At 37.4% G+C, this 19,197-nt stretch overlaps 1 protein-coding gene across 1 annotated transcript in view; it reads right to left on the bottom strand.

Moving 5' to 3' along the window:
- Positions 1 to 748: 748 nt before the first annotated feature.
- POU2F1 (POU class 2 homeobox 1) overlaps positions 749 to 19,197 on the bottom strand; it is a 33,539-nt gene continuing 15,090 nt past the window's right edge. The window contains exons 4-15 of the mRNA XM_015826564.2: positions 18,643 to 18,762; positions 16,739 to 16,918; positions 13,765 to 13,891; positions 12,219 to 12,313; positions 9,351 to 9,524; positions 8,669 to 8,810; positions 7,858 to 8,003; positions 6,770 to 6,949; positions 6,242 to 6,347; positions 2,941 to 3,289; positions 2,454 to 2,542; positions 749 to 1,311 (exon numbers count right to left, since the gene is read on the bottom strand). Of these exons, the coding sequence (XP_015682050.1) occupies positions 1,001 to 1,311; positions 2,454 to 2,542; positions 2,941 to 3,289; positions 6,242 to 6,347; positions 6,770 to 6,949; positions 7,858 to 8,003; positions 8,669 to 8,810; positions 9,351 to 9,524; positions 12,219 to 12,313; positions 13,765 to 13,891; positions 16,739 to 16,918; positions 18,643 to 18,762 (2,019 nt within the window). The 3' untranslated portion in view covers positions 749 to 1,000. The remainder of the gene's footprint in view (positions 1,312 to 2,453; positions 2,543 to 2,940; positions 3,290 to 6,241; positions 6,348 to 6,769; positions 6,950 to 7,857; positions 8,004 to 8,668; positions 8,811 to 9,350; positions 9,525 to 12,218; positions 12,314 to 13,764; positions 13,892 to 16,738; positions 16,919 to 18,642; positions 18,763 to 19,197) is intronic.

The raw sequence follows: 19,197 nt of genomic DNA, 5'->3' as shown, positions 1-19,197 counted from the left end.
CAGCAATATAGGCAGTCTCCTGAGAAAGTAAATAACAGAAATATTTTCAAAGTTGTAAAGTGGCAATTTCCATGCAATTAGGAAATAAGAGAATTGTCAGCACAAAAGTTGAAACAGAGGCCAAATCCTTTCCCCCTTGGATCAACAAGAGCCAAAGACGTGCAAATGAGGGCTAGATTTGGCCAAAAATGATGAACACACTGCTGTCTAAACAAAACTCCCACGTCACATGTGTGGACTATTTTCGCACATGAGCCTCAGTATGTTTATTTTAATTGCCAACACTTCTGAGAGAATCTCAGAAAACACTCCACCAAGAAAATTATAAAGGATATTTGTGATTCACATGCTTCCCTCTCTTCTCTCTTCCCTCTGAGTGCATGGGAGCTCACTGAAACTGTTCCAGGAGCAAAGAGAAATGTGTCCAAACGTTCTTCTTCTCTTTATATAAAAAATAATAATAATCATAAAGAGATACACAAGTAATACAGGCCTGCCTAAACTGTACCAGTTAAGAAAGGAATCCCCAACACAATTGATAAGATTATAAACATCTTGTATGACATTATGGCCTGTACAACAGACCAATAAAAGATAATTAAAAAAAAGATATTCAGATCAAAAAGAAAAGAAAAAAGAAAACCCATTCCTATGTTTGAGTTGATAACCCACCTTAACTTGTCACTGAGACTGCTGGAAATGATAAGTAGTCCTTTTTTTTTTTTTTTTTTTACATTTTTGGTTAGAAAGTTCTCCAATCAATGAAGCAATCCTGAAAAGACAGTGTTTCTTATAAAATTAGGCAACTGTTTGTCCCAGTTTTAAATCCTTCTTTTTCTTGCTGTTTTTTTTTTCCTGTTTCTAATATTTTTCCTTCTCTCCCTTGTCCCCAGTAAGATGGCAGGAGGAAGCCAATCACAATTTGCAGTTCAGAAGCCCGGCTGACAGCCAAACTCACTGCAGCATGAAACAGGCTAGGGTTAGCACAGCTCAGCCCAACTCACTGTGCCTTGGAGGCCGTAGTGGTGGTGGAAGCAGCCCCACTGGCTGAAGCTACTGTGAAGAGAGAGTTCTGGATAGATTCTGCTGAGGTGGAGGTGGCATGAAGGCTGGCAACTGGTCCAGAGGCCCCTGCGGAGGCTGCAGCTGCAGAGACCAAACTAACTGGGTTGCTGGTGAGCAGTGAAAGATTCTGAGGGTTCAAGAACAGTGGGGCAGTTACGATGTTGGGTGTACCTCCAGCATTGGCAAATACCAAGTTCCCAGTTGCATCCAGCGATGTTATTGGAAGAGAGCCACCAGATGCAAGAGCTAAAAAGAGGAATAATAAATGTCAGCATTAACACAGCCAACTCCCCAAAATACCATAGGCAAACAAAAGAAAAAAAAAAGAAGAAAGAGCTTCCTTTTTAGGTCTCTTTAACGATTTGAAATTGCAAATTCATTTTCCACTTAAGGAAATTTACAATTTTTACCGCATAGGAAATGCAGATTTGAAGAGTGAACGTTCGTTAGATTCATTATGAAAGATCATCAAAATCACAAAATTGTATTTCTAAAAACTTGGGATGACTTCCAAAATTGAGGCAAAGAATCCTTAGATTCTAATCAAGTAGCTGGCAGATGATAAACTCTTTTTTATATCTTGTCACAGTGTGGGTATTTTGCCTTGCCAATTCTTTCTAATTGACCATATAATGAGATTTGGATGCCAATTCAATAAGGAGTTCGAGCATCTTTAATCACTGAGCTCATAGCCTCAGAAATCTTTGGTCTGTAGCTTCAAAAACCAAATAGACTTAGATATACTTCTAAATATGTACCAAATTCAAATGGAAAGGGGATTCTCAGTGACTGTTCATTTCACAAGGGACAGCCAATTTGGTGTACCAGTTAAGGTGCTAGTGTATTAACCACAAGGTTAATACACTAGCACCTTAGGCATGAAAGCTGGCTGGGTGACCTTGGGCTAATCACATACGCTCAGCCCAACCCACCAGAAGGGCTGTTGTAAGGAAAATAAGAGGCAGGACAATTAGGTACCTTTGCCACCTTTAGATAGAGAATAATAAAGAGAAAGTAACATTTGCCCAATATTTCCAACATTTTGGGGAAATTTTGTATATAAGTATTTTGTTTTTACCACTGATCCTACCACTGAATTTGAAGCAAGTTCCAAGGTAGTTAATGTGTCAGATTTTTTTTAATGTAATTTAATATGTGAACATGCATATCAGAGACTTATTTGTTGTCTTTTATCCTAAGATAGACTGAAATAGACATTTTTATTCATTATGTTTCTTTAGAAATAAATCCCTGTTAAATTATTTCCGCTAGGGGCTTTTACATGTTAAATATATACGGTATATAACATCTATAGCTTTCAAAAAGAAGGAACAGAAAAAAGAGTATAGAAATTTAACAGGAATAGAAAGTATAGTGTAGTAACTAACCTTGAATAGTTGCCAATGTACTGTTGCTCATCAGAGCTGGGCTGAGAGCACCACCTAGCGTCCCAGGATTGAGACTAAGTAAGGCACCTCTGCAAATCCAAAACGCAAAGCAAAACAACCAAACAACCAAAAAAACAGGTGAGTTGTTAATTTAAGGGCAAAAAATATATCTTTTTCTAGAACTGAAGCAGCTCTATTAAGTAAACTGTTTAATTTGGATTATACAATAATACACCGTAACACTGTCAATATTTGAAGATGAAAGTGATAGAAATATGAACAAGGATTGTTAACTCCACTAAATATTTTTAAACTAGGAAAAGTGTCAAATGTTATACTTTGTTATACTTTCGTTTAACAAAGAATTAACAAGATCGGTAGATTTTTAATCACCATATATTTTAGATAAAGGTACCGAAATGTGATGACTCCTAGGTTCTCTCGCTTAACTTGATACTTTAAAAAAACAAGTTTTAAAGATACTCACCCAGCTGCAAATTGGGAAGATGCCATCAAGCCTGGATTCAATCCTGCCGCAGCTGCCATAGCAGCCAGACTTGCATTTGCAGGCAATTGTGCAGCTCCTTGTAGTGCAGCTGCTGCTGCTGCAGTTTGCAAACCAGAAGCAGTTACCATCACCTGGCTGGTCCCAAGTGCCGAGGTCAAGGGGGTGGAGGTTGTCTGGGTTGTGGTTGTCTCACTGGCACTGGATGCCTCAGATGTGGAAGCAGAGGCAGAAGGAGAAGGACTTAGGGAGGGTGATGTTACTGCCGAGGCAGCTGGAGGTGCCGTAGAAATTACGGTTGCTGTATTGTTGGGTATGGTTTCTGTGGTGCCTAAAATGATACAATATTTGAAGTACCTGGATGAGACATTGCTAAATGGAGCCAATGTTACTCTAATGGAACAAAAGAGCAAGAATTTGAGTATAAGCAGTGGTTAACTCAGGGCAGAAACAAGTATCCTTGCTTAATGACTGCCCTGTTTAGGGACTGTTCAACATTATGACAATGCTAAAAAACTAACTTCAGAACCAGTTCTCACATTTACAACCACTATAACATCCTGTGGTTAAGTGATTGCTATTTCTATGCTTTATAGCTGGCTTCTAATAATTAGTCAATGGAAAAGTCAGCAGTAAAATCACAAGTCACAGTCATGTGATGTCTTGCTTAACAACTGCAGTGAAAGGGAAATTGTAAGTCGGTCATCATCATGTGATGTCTGAGTGACTACATCCCTTAACTATGAAGTGGCTGGTTTGATTGTAGTCATTAAGCGAGGACTGTAGTTCAAACATCCAGATAGAAAAAGGCTTCAGAATACACACAAATGAGTCATAACTTGGTGATTAACAATAAACCTTCCTCATCAAAAAGACTGGACCAAATATTCAAATTAACAAGGATAGCTGACCTTTTCATAATGGAATAAATGTGTAGCCTGACCTTCACAGAGCTATACTGTGCTAAAATATCATGCTTATAACTTGATGCATTTAAAGATTTAGAGTTCAGATATGACCCAAGTAGAATTACTAGTTTTGGTTGGTTTATAAACTATTTTTGTTGGACAGTTTGAGCTATACTACAGTTACTCATATTCTATCAAGTTTCATTACTGTAACATCCTCTCTATAAAGCTGTTTTTAAAATGTGTCTAGAAATAAACAGCATCAGGTATTCCAACTGAGTTACTGTTCCTACTTCAATTTGCATGCCATCTTTCACTTTTTAACTAAGAAAGCAGAATGTGTTTTAAAATAAATAAAACTGTTTCCATTGCTTTTACGACTGTTATGTTTAGTTTATAAGTCAAGTCAAAATAGAACATTTAGTGTTCTATTTCAAATATTCAGTTCAAATTGTTTGATTTGACTTATAAACTACTATAATGAACATTTTTTCCTCACTGTTCTTTTCTTTGGTATGAATAAGCATAGCCTTGCTCCTAACCGATTATCCAGAACAAACAAAATACATTAAGAAATCATAATATAACTGAAGGATCCAATTGAGATGGATTATCTCAATTTCAAAATTAGTCTATTTCTTTTGAGAAATCCAAAATATTATTTCCAATTATGCCTGGCCATTCATGGATCAACAATGTTTTAAAATAGCAACATGTGGCATTTGGTATATGTAATACCCCTGATTCAACTGAAGGACTGAATACTGGCTAATTTTTTTTATCAGGATTCACATGCACTTTCCTGATGTGTCAAGTTCCTCCTCAATCTCTCAATACTATAATCTTAGTGCTTCCTCCAAAACAAGAGACATCATTTCAGTACTCCTGATCCCTCTGCAAGTCAGCCAGATCTCAATCTCTCTAAGGTCTTGGTTTGGATAAAAAGTGCTTGAGCAGCAGCGGAGGCACAGAGCAGGATTGCTCTCAAGAAGACGTGGTGCGCTGCTCACTCGTGTGCGCCGGCCTCATTGAGAGCAATCCCGCTGTGCACCTTTGCTTCCTTTCACTTGGACGGAGCAAAGAAACTCAAGCTGCTGCTGCTCAAACACCTTTTATCCAAATGGAGATCTTTGGGAGATGAGGAGCTCCATCTGAGTGTGAATACAAAGCTTGAAAATGCAGCAAATCACTGCGTTTCCAAGGCTCCCATGGGTGCTCAAACACCTTTTATCCGAACGGAGATCTTGGGGAGCACCATCTGTGTGCGAATGCAATGCTTGAAAACGCAGTGAAATTGCTTCCTTCTGAACTGCCCCATTTGCTCAGAGGGAGAATCTAGTTTCCCCAAGGTCTCCCTTTGGATAAGAAGCTGATGTGCGCCTATCTGACGTTTGAAAACGAAACGATTTGCTTCGTTTTGAACCGCCCCATTTGCTTACAGAGGGAGAATCCAGTTTCCTCACGGTCTCTCTTTGGATAAGAAGTTTATGAGCAGCAGCAGCAGCTTGGGTTTCTTGGCTCCATCTGAGTGGAGGAAAGCAGAGGTGCAGCAGCAGGATTACCCTCAATAAGGCCGGCACACACAAGCAAGCAGCGCACCCGGGTCTTATTGTTTGAGGGCAATCTTGCTGCTGTGCCTCCACTTTCCTCCACTCAGATGGAGCTGAGAAACACAAGCTCCTGCCTCCGCTTGAGTGAGGAGGACAAAGAGGAAGAGAAGAGCTGTGAGGATTTGTGCCAGCCGGCCGGCCAGGCAAGGACTAGGTCGGGTGGGGTGGCTGGCTGGCTGGCTGGGAAGGGGGATCATGATCGCTCAGGTGGTTGCTGCGAGCTGCTCAGCTGTGCCATGGACGGTATTGGTTCTTGTGCCCGGCTGACTCTGATTCCATGCTTTGTCCCATAAGTGTGCAAATGAAGCAAACTCTTCTCCCCCCCCAGAAAATGGAAGCTTCCAGGGGCCATGATCTCTTTTGCAAAGAATGGGTGTTTGAACTCGCACGATATTATGGCACCCAGGAACTTCCATTGTCAGCACGAAAAGCATTTGTGGCAGAGGAGATATATTTTGCAAGGTAAGTGACTCCGGCGCGGCAGGAAGGGAGGGGGAAGCAGTTGTGAGGAGTGGGGAGGTGAATAGGATGAATACTGCAGAAACTCTGCGGTTGCTTGTAAGGGCGAACGACTACCGTGGTGCTGCAACAGTCATAATTGTGGGGCTTGCTCGTAAGCACTAGGGGGCGCTGATCACATAACTTTGAATGAGCGTTAAGTGAACGATCATAACTTGAGAATTACCTATATAGACATGATGATGATAATTTTATCTTTAAAAGAGCAAGCGTTTCTATGGAGTTGCAGTCCAAATGGCCTCTTACCTGTGACTGCCAAACTAGTTACAGTTGCGCTGGTTAAAGGGAGCCCAGGGTTGACAGTCAAAGTGGTAGCTGCACTGCTTGTCACAAGGCTTGGCGTAGTTGCCACCTATAGATCAAAACAAAATAGCTGAAATCCTAAAAAAAGGATGTCACCAATGAATAAAGGAGTCAAATGAAAACTTCTATATAGCTTTAGATTTTCACAAGAAGCTACCTTTCGTTATTTTTAGAAAATCATTAATCTTTCTAAGTGTGGAAGAACAAAATTAAATATATTAGCATACTACAAAGGCAGAGTTAAATGCAGTATTCAAAGTGGCATGCCTTAGGCATAAATATCTTTCTTCATCAACTACAAAACAGAAATAATAAGAACTGAACTGTGTACATTAATGTCCACTCATGATAAGTTTCAGATTTTGAGATCCTTAGGAGCAAAAATATTAATATCATCCTCTTGCTATTCTTAGCAAGAATTGTCAAATTATCTCCCAATCTAACATAATTCAAATGGTTTTGAATTTTTACCAATGAAGTTGGACAAGGGAACATTGCTTTGATGGGCGAGTTGCTGGTTCCACCACTACTAGGTGGGTTAATTCTTTTTTCCTTCTGGCGCCGATTACAGAACCAAACACGGATCACCTCTTTTTCCATTTTCAGCTGGTCAGCTATCATGGTTATCTCTTCCGAGGTAGGCTTTTGGTTCTGAAAGATAAACCATTTAGACTATTTTCTGTTGCATGATATCATTTGGATTATATTCCTTTCTGCCGGTATTTTAAAAGGAAACTACAATAATAGAAGTAAGTACCACAGATACGCTAGATACAAATGATATCTTATTACAAAGTAAAATAAATCTTTATATCCCTATAAAATATGCGGCGTTTGCTTCATATTTTAACTGCTAGAATACTTTATATGCCTCTCACTGGAAATCACATATGATTCATTCTCTGAAAGAATAGCAGACTAAGTTGTGAACATATCCTTCGGTGTCAAAAATAACTTTTTATTTAGAAAAAAAAGTCTGATGTGGAATTGAATTTAGATCTTAATTTTACTTATGGAAAAGTACTACATCTTAAGTTTGGAATTCTCTTAACACAAGGTTTTAAATGATTAAATCTTGCCTGAATTGTTGCAATAAGAATAGATAATATTCAATTAGATATTTTTTATAAATAGCTCATTCTGTTTAATGATTCTTATTATACTCTCTGCCTTGCTAATTACTGAATAATATCTTAATAATCATTTTGAAATAATATACTGATATAACCATTACCTTTATATCCAGTGCTAGTCTAATGTTACCTTGAAAATTCTTATTCAATTTTATACTGCTTGTAAATCTTTCTATTTTTTTTCTCTTTTCTTTTACGCTCTTTCTTTCTAATACATCTTCAATTATTTATTAAAATAAAAATATAAAAAAATGCAAGGGACATATCAATGCAAAGATGCACTTGTTTGTGTGTGACCTATTTTCCACAAAAGTCCTAAAACAGTGTGCATATATGAGCATTTGCGCTCCATTTCATCAACTTTTTTTTTTTTTTTTAAATATTGATATATCTTATATACCAGAATAGTACAGTGCAAGTACCGACCTCCAGGAAACTCTTCTCTAAGGCCACACGTATGTTGGTCTCTATGCTGGTGCGTTTCTTCCTCCTACGGTTCAAGCCTTCAATCCCCAGCCCTGGAGAATTCAGGGCACTTGGGCTGGAAAGAGCTGAATCAGATGAGAGGTTTTCTGCAAAAAGGTCAAGTTAATCATGGTAATTAGTGTAACGTAAGCAGGAAGTTAGTTTAAAGAAAGTAAATTTCATTCATTGTGCTTGCCTAAAAACATACATACATTCCAAAGTTCTATTGTTTGGGACCTGAAGCTCATATGTACAAATCCATTCCAACGAAACAAGCAGCTCACCCACTTGCAAAAAGAAAGGAGACTCAGAATTCCAATGAATGAAATCAACTTCCCACAACTATATATACTAACATCTTATTTATTAAACATATGGTTTTACACTGTGGTAAACTGCATATATCCTTATTTAGAATAAAAGTTTGATGTCCACCACTCAGTATTTTTTCTCAAATATTTTTTAACACTTGTCTTAGGAACATAAAATTTTATGAAATGCTTATGAAGTTATTTTTAACAGAAAACAACTATAAATAAGACACAGATATGGAAAAGCTTTAAGCTTTAGCCAATACTGCACAAGATTTTTTTTTTGAAAAATCTGACAAGTTTTACTCGTAAATCCTATTCCACATTTTTGTGTGTGTAATGCATTAAGTCTTCTACAGATATATTCCTGTATTTATATCCTCAGGAAAATTAACAGGAAGCATTTTCAGAATTCCAGAAATCTGCTGTGAAATTATGAGAAAATCTAGACAACAATTTACCTGCATCATTGAGCCACTTTTCCAGAAGTGGTTTTAACTTGCACATGTTCTTAAAGCTGAGGTTCAAGGCTTCAAAGCGAGAAATAGTAGTTTGACTGAAATCATTTCCATATAGTTTACCCATAGCGAGCCCAACATCACCCTACAAGGACGAAAAGACGGTAATTTGTTCCGGATATCAGATGTAAGAAGATTTCTACTCAATATGTAAGAGATGGTTTTCCACCTTCAGTAAACTACTATTGTAGAATATCTGAAATACTTATTGCATACAGTATAATATGTTCATTTTATATCTGCAATATCTCTTAAAAACTTGCCACAGATGAGTTAATCCCACCTAAGAGATTTTCTATGGGAAGTTATGAAGATGTTTTTATAACATAGATCCATATCGAAACATGCAATGCTCCATAATATTAAGTGTGAGCTCTATCTAAACCAGAAGTTCTTTGTTAGCACATTATTTTTAGGAGTCCAATAGATATGCCTCAAAAGTCCCTTATCAAATTGGGTGCCAAATATCCAATAAGCATTTATTTAAATATATCAGTCTGAATAAACATTAAATAATATTGCAAATTTATAAATAAGAAACCACTTCTAATTGGGAAAAGTGATTGAGAGTCTCAGATCTGAATACCAGTGACCAAATTCCTTCTAAATGGATTTGTGGTCATACCTGAGTGAATCCAAGTTTGATCCGTCTTTGTTTAAAAGTCTTGGCAAATTGCTCAAGCTCCTCAAGATCACTGGGCTCTTCCAAGCTGGGTGTATCAATTCGCTTTGGTGTTGTCTGGCTCTGTGGAAGTGGCTGAATAGGGGTCGCTGCTATTGTGCGTGTTGGGGTTGCTGGCTGCTAAGAAATATGGGAAAACAGAGTAATATGAAAAGTGCAGTAATAATGTACCACAACACAATTGTCTTGTGTTCAATTCAAGTGCACTTGCACTCAATAGTTTATGTCACTATGCCAGAGGTTCTCAAACTTTTGTGGTATACAGAACCCTTGCTTTCTCAGTAAATTTTTCCATGGTGCCCCAGGGCAAAATAAATACCAAACAATTATTTTCACTAAGTACAGATAGTCCTCGACTTACAACAGTTCATTTAGCCACTGTCTACAGTTACAATGGCACTGAAAAAAGTGACTTATGACCATTTTTCACACTTATGACCACTGCAGCATCCCCATGGTCATGTGATTTACATTCAGATCTTGATATGTGGTTCATATTTATGACGGTTGCAGTGTCCCAAGGTCACGTGATTGCCCTTTGTGACCTTCTGACAAACAAAGTCGATGGGGAAACCAGATTTATTTAACAACCATGTTACTAACTTAACAACTGCAGTGATTCACTTAACAAATGTGGCAAGAAAAGTCATAAAATGAGGCAAAGCTCACATAACAAATTTCTCACTTAGCAACATAAGTTTTGGGTTCAATTGTCATCATAAGTCGAGGACTACCTATAATTAGGTCAAAATTTAAAATATCCCATGGCGCTCCTGTGAGTTTGCTGTTGTGGCTTAGGGTGACGTGACAAAGTTTGGGAACTGCAGCACTATGCAGTGTGAATGAGCTAAGGAATATGATGCATTTATTGCATTTCTAACCACGGTCAATAATAATTCTTGGAAGCTCACTGGGATTCAGAAAAATTAAACATCCATGCTATATTTAAAATTACAGTTCAGTCACTAAATGATAAAATTTATACATATAACAAGATCAGCATAATTTAATAAAATTACACAAGATGGCACAACACATAAAATATATAGAATACTCTCTAAAAGAGCTCAATCATCCTGAAAGCAATCATAATGGGGGGCAGTATAATCTCTACTGAAAAATTATTCCAAAATAACAGTTTTACTATTGAAAAGCAGTGCCTCCTAGCTTTGATTCAATTTGTTTCTTGAAAGCGTGGGAGTGCAAGATTTTCTCTGAATGACTAAGTAGATTGGGAAAGATCAGGTTGTAATAACTAGTCCTGAAACTGTCAAGAGTACCAAACCACGGAGGACATCATAGTCTTAAAACCAGCATTTTTAAAGTTTACTTGGAAGATAATTAGGCAATGTATGATATTGGTGTTATGTACTCCTAGGAATGTGTGTCAATTATCACATGGTCAACAGTGTCCTGGAAAAACCATATAAGTAAAATTGATATCACAATAGCTATTTGGAAGGAAGTTAATACTTTCAATTATTTCAAAGTAATAAAAATGAAGACAGATATTTTTGATATCAGGTATCAGGATAGCTTAACAGATATTTCACAATTTCTGAAAAGCTTTGATCTAAGAATCTCACCAAAGAGTCGTAGGCATAATCAAGCGCTCTCATGAACTAGCAATTAATTAAAACCAGGGAGCAGAGAGTAGGCATAAATTTTCAATTCTCACAAAGACCTAGTTCAGAACAACTTGTATACAAATTATATGGAAGTAGGGCTGAATAGCAGCAATAGGTGACTAAATCCAAAGTGATTTTAAAGAATGGGCTTTCCCAAGTGAATACAGTTCAAAGTAAACAAGTGTAAAGAGTTACATGTTGGCATTTAAAAAATCTAAAATTCATTGTATATTAATAGGATCTCAGCTGGTAGTAACTGACCAGGAAAGGTGATTATGTAACAATGGACAGCTTGAAAATGCTGCACAAAAGACGAATGTCATGGATGGAATACAGAAAGGGAACATTAGTACCAATATAATATTGCCATATAAATTTATGGAGCAATCGCCCTTGACTACTGTGTACAGTTCAGCACTGAAGTTAATGTAAAAAAGGGGGATAAAGCAGCTCCCATGAGGAAAGGCTACAGCAATGAGATTCCTTATCTTGCAATTAAGAATGGTATGGAAAGATATGATAGAATTATATAAAATAATTGATGGCATAGATAAAACGAATAGAGATAAAATTTTCTTCTCACTCTCTTAATGCTAGCATTCAAAATGATCCACCGAAAATAAACAGATGGAGATTCAGGATTGAAATAAATATTATTTTAAAAGCTTCTTCTTAAACTATGAAATAATAGAAAGAAAGATCTTGAAGAGGAAGAGGTATCAGAACATCTCTATTTCCCCTTCCATGATAAGGATCACTGGAATGGGGAAAGGCTATTAACTTAGCACCCTCACTTACTGTGATCAAGATGAAGATTGTGTTTGGGAAGAGAAATTATAACGAGGGGAGATCGACGGCATTATTCCCCTCTCATTCTCCTTTACACCTAAAATACTACGGTATGTTCCCAGTAGCCTACCAAATATTTGTTTGGAGGCAATTGAAAATGAAACTGAATTGGAAATGTTATTCCATGCCCCTCTTTTCCAGTAAATTTGTTGATGAGAAATACTGCAGCAATGTGTCACCCTACAGAAGATGACATGATAGGTATTTTGAAGGTCACCTGGGTTCTACAGATAATCCTGAAGAATGAGACCAACAATTCAAATCATGCACTATTTCTTCTATCCTCATCAGTTAGCAGAATTCATAAAACAAAATAAACAAACAATAAACTGACCTGAGAGGTGAAAGTGATGCTTGGCTGAGACTGCAGGAGGTTGGCTTGGCTTTGCTGAGGTAGTTGCGTTAAGAGATTCTGCGCTTGCAGGAGACCTGAAAATTGAAATGCATTTACATAAATGAAATGAATTAGCATAGTTTGCTGTAGTACAGGTTCTAAAAAGCAAAGATTTTTTGTATCATACAGTACTTGTAGCTCAGCCTACCGTTAAAGGATATCTATATTAAGCCCAATATTTCCTACAGAAAATCAGTCATATTCTATTCACCTCATGGCTTAATTATTGCCATGCGCTGTACATAGGGACTATCCTTGAATATCATTAAGAAGGTTCAACTGGTCCAGAATGCAGCAGTGTGGGGATGATACATATACCTCAGAATGTCTATGTGAGACTTCCACTTTACAAGCTGTACTGGTTGCCAGCATGCTCCAAGTGTGATTCAATATGTTGGTTATAACCTATAAAACTCTGCATGGCATAGGAACAGATTATTTGAAGGATCATCCATCTTCCCTGGTTTCTGCCTGGTCCACATGTGCTGATATAATTGATGTGTTCCATGTTCTTTTGATTAAACAGTGCTCTCTATCAGAATCCAGGAAATGTGACTTCTTTATCAAGGGGCCTGCTCTCTGGAATGAGGTTCCCACTGATATCAGTATGATTCCTACCCTGGTGACATTCTGAAGGCCTTAAAGACATTCCAGGCCTTTGGTTACTATGTGGTATATGTTTTTCCATGATTTTATCTGGAGCAAAACCACTCAGAGCCAGTGGTGTTGGGCAGTACTGAAATTATAAAAATAATAAATGCATTAAGATTATTTTGTGCTAACCAAAAGCATTCAGCAAATCATGTTTAAGGCATGTCCCTTTTGATTCCAGCTTTTTGTGCTTCCTTTAAGCAAAAACAAACAAACAAACGATGGACAGATCCAAAATATAAAGACACTATTCTCATAATAATAGAGTCTTCTAGAATGTTCATGGCATATCTATTCCCAGTGCTTTTTTTTGTAAAAAAAAAAAAAAAAAAAAAAGGTGCCGGAACTCACACATGTCAAAAACCTGACTTGCCTACCCTACAAGGTTCCATCCAAAAAAGGTGCCGGAACTCAGTTCTGGGCGTTCTATGAGAAAAAAAGCCCTGTCTATTCCATAGGTTTTGTTGGAAACAACCTCAGACAATTAATGATTACTCTTATATGCTTAAGCTTCAAGCAGGTGATCCAGCTGAACATTCCAAAGAAATGTAAATTTGTTGCTGATTAATCAATATGCAATTAGAAAAAAAACTATTTTAAAATATATTCCTTTATCTTTCACAGCTACTGTAAGAATAAATGATTCTTATAAAGAAACACCGAGTAGATGCATTCTGATCACATGACTAGTCAATCTGATGGTTCCAATAGAACAGTTTCTTTTTCTCCCAAAAGAAGCATGCCTGTAACCAATTTTTTTTTTAAATTTCTCAAAAATACAGGAATTTGCTATATGAAAAACTCTAAAAGATCACCTCAGAAACGTTTTGCTTACCCTGCTGCCCCTGCGGTGTTTGTGAGATGATGAACTGTGCTGGTTGCAAGTTGGTTGTTGGATGCACCAAGACAAACTGTTGCAGATTGAGATTTTGTTGCTGGAGCTGCTGTAGATGCTGCAGATCCTTCAAGAAGGAAAACATTATGAGATATCCAAAACTAAACACCTTCTCCTTCTCCTTTTTAAAATAAAGCCAAAGGAAGAAGGATCCCAAACATTTTGTTCCCTGAACACGATACACCTACGTACACCTTTGAAGAATATACACGGAACAAAAAGGGTTCAATCCATTTTATCATCCCTTCCACTGAAAAACTTTTCAAGTTTTCAGATATGCTGCCATGTTCGTAACAGAAATAACTTCTTAATACTTAGCAAATGCTGATGTTTCAGGCTGGCTCTTTCATTTTCTGTACCTGTCCCTTGCTGATAGGGAAGTTGTGAAAGGGCAGGAGAAAAGCCATTTTTGTTCTCATCAGTCAACTGGCTCATGAAAAAGGCAGACTCCCACTGAGATTTTCTGCAGCAACCTTCAATAACAGGAAGATCTAATGGGTTCTGCCTCCTTTTTTCATGCACCTACTTCTGTGCAAGCAGTTGGCATTTTTAGAGGGGGGGGGAAATACTGCCTTTCTTTATTACCTTTTCTCCTTTCTAGCCAGCAAAACGTGCAGGATTTCCCCACTTATGCATGAGGAGCAAGGGATGAAATATAAATGAGGCAATGTACATTTTGGAAATGGCCAGGACCAATCCATCATCATCATCATAATGTTTTTCTGCATTAAAAAAAAATACTGGGAATCATACCGATGGTGTCATGATGACCACTGAAACATTAGTAGCTCTTTCAGAGGCAACAAATTGGTCGACAAGCAGAATGGTAAAAATGGATTCTTTTATGATATTCAAATAAGTGCTACATTATTTATATCATATATTAGTCTATCATATTATACTGCTGTATAACAATATTATTAACAGAACTAGACAGAAGGCAAGAAACACCACTACCTAATTTTTAAAGATCTGCTTAATGTATTCATACAGAAATCGATTAATTAAATGAAAATTAATTAGTCAAGGCCAATTTTTTCTAACAATAAGAGCAATTCTCTAATAGTATTAATGGACTTTCCTTTACTAGATGTGTTCAGATACAGGCTGAGACTGATTTACCATTTGTCACTAATGAATTTGATTCCTGTACGTAGCACTAAGATTTTGACTTAATGGTCTATGTCAGGGGTAGTCAACCTTGGCTCTTTTATGACTCGTGGACTTCAACTCCCAGAATTCCTGAGCCAGCACAGCTGGCTCAGGAATTCTGGGAGTTGAAGTCCAGGAGTCATAAAAGAGCCAAGGTTGACTACCCCTGGTCTATGTGCTATTTGGATGATCTTCCAAATCACTGATTCCACTGACTAAATCTATTACAAGAAATAGTTATTTGGTAATATGTTATAAAAGAAATTCAAATAAGAAAAGCCATGTTGTTAATGATAAAGAAAATGACAAAACCATTTTCTTCAGTCTGCAGTGTGAAAGATTCCAGAGCAGCGGTCCCCAACCTTTCTGACTTGATAGCCAGACAGGGGGGGGAGGGGAGAGAGGGGATGGTTCTGTGCAAGCAGCAGGTGCATGCATACAACTGGAGCTATGCATGGGTGTGTACTCACCTGCTGCTTGCGCGGCCTGGTTCCGAATTGGGCATGGGCCAGGGGTTGAGGACCCCTGATCTAGAGGTTATATGAAGATCTGGACATGAAGTTTTGCTTTGCTGATTCCACAGTTCAGCTTTATCAGCTAAGCTTCCTACTCTCACTTTCTACTTTTTCATTTCCTTCCTTCCTTACGATTGAATAGTAATGGATTTAAAAAGTTACACACACACACAATAATAATAATAATAATAATAATAATAATAATAATAATAATAATAATAATAATAATAATAATAATAATAATAATAATAATAAAGTTGGAAGCGACCTTGGAGGTCATCGAGCCAACCCCCTGCTCAGGCAGGAACCCTACACCATTTCAGACAAATGGCTGTCCAGTCTCTTCTTAAAAACTTCCAGTGTTGGAGCATTCACTGCTTCTGGAGGCAGGTTGTTCCACTGGTTAATTGTTCTGTCAGGAAGTTTCTCCTTAGTTCTAGGTTGCTTCTCTCCTTGATCAGTTTCCATCCGTTGCTTCTCGTCCTGCCTTCAGGCGCCTTGGAGAATAGCTTGACTTTCTCTTCTTTGTGGCAGCCCCTGAGATATTGGAACACTGCTATCATGTCCCCCCTCGTCCTTCTCTTCGTTAAACTACCAATTCCAGCAACCGTTCCTTATATGTTTTAGCCTCCAGTCCCCTAACCATCTTTGTTGCTCTTCTCTGTACAGAAAGATCTCAGAGTCGTAGAAAAAATGTAGCACCACTGGTTTTGACCTACGTCATAAGGTTCACACCGGAATGATTCCGTAACATTTCACCATAATTATGAAGTGCACTAGAACTAAGATAGGGAGACAATTACGTCGGGTCGTGACACAACCGAAAAAACCGTCGACGTCGTCACTGCTGGCTCATATTTAAGTGACTGTCCAGTAGAACTCAGAGATCCCTCTCACAGTTACTACTGAGCAAGGTACCCCCTATACTATACCTGTACATTTGATTTTTCTTGCCTAAATGTAGAACCTTACTTTTTTCACCACTGAATTTCATTTTGTTAGATAGCGCCCAGTGTTCAAGTCTGTCCAGGTCCTCCTGTATCTTAAGCCTGTCTTCTGGAGTGTTGGCTATTCCTGCCAGCTTGGTGTCATCCACAAATTTGATGAGTTCCCCGTCTATCCAGTTACTGTGTACCCAAGACATTCTCACTACATGATATATAATGGATCTAAACTTCAGCTATTCTGTGAACAAACAAAAGAAGACATATTTGACCAACTAAAGCCATTAACAGTTTGAACCTCACCTGTGCAATTTGTATCGGCTGAGATAGAGGAATCTGTGTCATGGGCGTTGCAGCAGAAGCTGAGATGGTGGCCCCTGCAGCATTGTGCTGCTGACTGGCTGAATGCTGCACTGCAGCTGCCAGCAACTGTGCCTGTGCCTGTTGTAACAATAATTGCTGCTGGGCTGGTGTTAACGTAAGCTAGAAACAAGTTTTAGGATAGTAATTAATAAAGGAAAGGAACAACTGCTTTCTTAAATATTACTGTTAATTCCTGAGAAGTTTTTATTAGATAGGCTATTTTATATTAAACATTTTTTGATTCAGTTAAAAAAAATCAAGCTATCCAGTTAATTTTACATCACCCAAATGGGGCTGGCATGTGTTTGTGACCATTCGTACCATTGGGATCAGGGAAGCAAGATTCTCTATGACTTTTCTTCAAGATCAATGTGAAAAAGGTAATTAGCAAGCAAGCAATGCAGAGAAACAGCACTGACAGGAAATAGCAAGCAAAAAGAACAAGCCATCATTGACAGGCTTTGAAAGGAAATTTACATCCACCAGAAGCACAAGCGATTAGCCAGATGAATGAAAAATAGCAATGCTGGCTGTGGTTACCAAACAACTGATAATACTCCAGCTGCTTCATATTAGTATGAATCCCTGCCATGTTCCATCATCCCCATTATGCCTTAAGATATAGATGAGGAACATGTGCACCATTTGTTCCTTTCCAAGGCACCCCCTCTTCCGTCTGTCTTTTTGTTTTGATAACATTGAGCCGGTAAGTTGACATCTCTGCCAGTTTCCAAACATGCATTATCTCTATGAAACAGGTGGCATCGAACTCCCTCTGACACATTAATATTCTTCCCAGTTTCTGTAATGAGAGAGCTGCTAGGTTCAAAGACCTGGATCCACTCCCTATATTACAGGCAAGAACATTTCAGCAATATGACCCCAGACAGCATTTGAAAAAGCCTGAAGGATGCTGAACAGGTCCATGCAAATATTCACACATACTCTTATCATAAGCCTTAAAGAATGATACTCAGATTACAGTAAAATTGTGATTTTTATGTTATTTAGCTATTGTTATGGCATACATTTGCTCAATTGAAAAATATACAAAGAGCTCAACTGAAAAGCCTATATAAAGAGCTTTTCATCTCCTGCCAACTTTTAAAATGTTAATCTAAGGGTTCATTTTTCTATATGAAAAATAGAATGTCAACAAACCAAAATATGTAATCAAAGTTACTCTTTAGAATGAATATTAAAATACCTGATCAATATTCATGAATATGAGAGTGAGTTCATTGTGACTTCAGAGACACCAATACATATCTTATTTCAATCATGTAATAAGTTACATTGCCGTTTCTATGATGCTACTGATCTTATCACAAATAGCTTATGTTTCAGAAGAGTAGAAACAAATATGTAAAAATGCACTAATGTTTTAGGCTAAGAGGCTTTGTTGAAATTATCTATATCTACAATCACTAATATTTTGCAACAGAGCTGCTGTTGCTTAGGAGATTTCAAATGAATTTATTGTTGAAACCAGCAAGGACAACTTTTGCCACCACATATAAAACTAAAAGTGTAAACTTAAAACATTAATACAATATATTGGGCTCAGAGATCAAAAGACTACTCCATTACACTCTAGAATATCATATGAAATTGCAATATTTAGAAGAAACAGCAAAGAGAAGTTTTGTACTTTCTCTCTTTACACAGAGTAATTATATAACAATCTCAGTGTTATGGCCTTGTCAGAGATTTACAGGAATGCATAATATTGATAAATTCAGATTCACTGGGATTACTTCATTTTCCTTTTTGGGTTGTTTGGCTAATACCACAACTTGAGAAGGTTGCTCATTCTCATTCTCATTCACTATAGCTGATCTTACCCCAGTTATCTGCCCTCCAGCCAACATAAGCTGTGTTTGCGGTATGGCCGCCTGAATTGAAGGCTGCTGTGAAGGCTGGCTTGGCTGTTGAGTGTCCCCAGATTCTTCATTAGATTTAGACTAGAGAAAGAAAAATACAAAGTTTGTAGAACACAGCAGTTATTAGTATGGACAAAAACATATTCTATTATAGTGTTTTCCCTTTTCATTGAATGTGAATTAATTTGTTTGTTTTTTAAAAAAACTTTTTTTAAAAGGCTTATTCGTTTCTGTAAGTGAGCACAGATAATAGATGGGGGTTGTATTTGCTTTCATACCAGTAAAAAAACAAAATATTTAGAACAAAATAAAAGAGCAGTAATTTCAGGTTATTTTCTTAGTTGGATATAAATGAATATGTTGAGTACATAAAACCTCTGATTTATTATCTCCCTGTCATTTATGTATTGGTTTAAACCAATACATTAATTAGTGCTGCTAAAGCTTCCAAACTTTCCTAGTCAATGCAATGTTACTGATATTCTTAGATGCACACCTTCACCAAGTATGTGACAT

This window comes from Protobothrops mucrosquamatus, unplaced genomic scaffold (genome assembly GCF_001527695.2).
Source record: "Protobothrops mucrosquamatus isolate PMUCROS unplaced genomic scaffold, P.Mucros_1.0 scaffold3180, whole genome shotgun sequence".
Classification (NCBI taxonomy): domain Eukaryota; kingdom Metazoa; phylum Chordata; class Lepidosauria; order Squamata; family Viperidae; genus Protobothrops; species Protobothrops mucrosquamatus.
The sequence above is the reverse complement of the archived record's forward strand: the minus strand, read 5'-3'. Positions and strand labels throughout refer to the sequence as shown.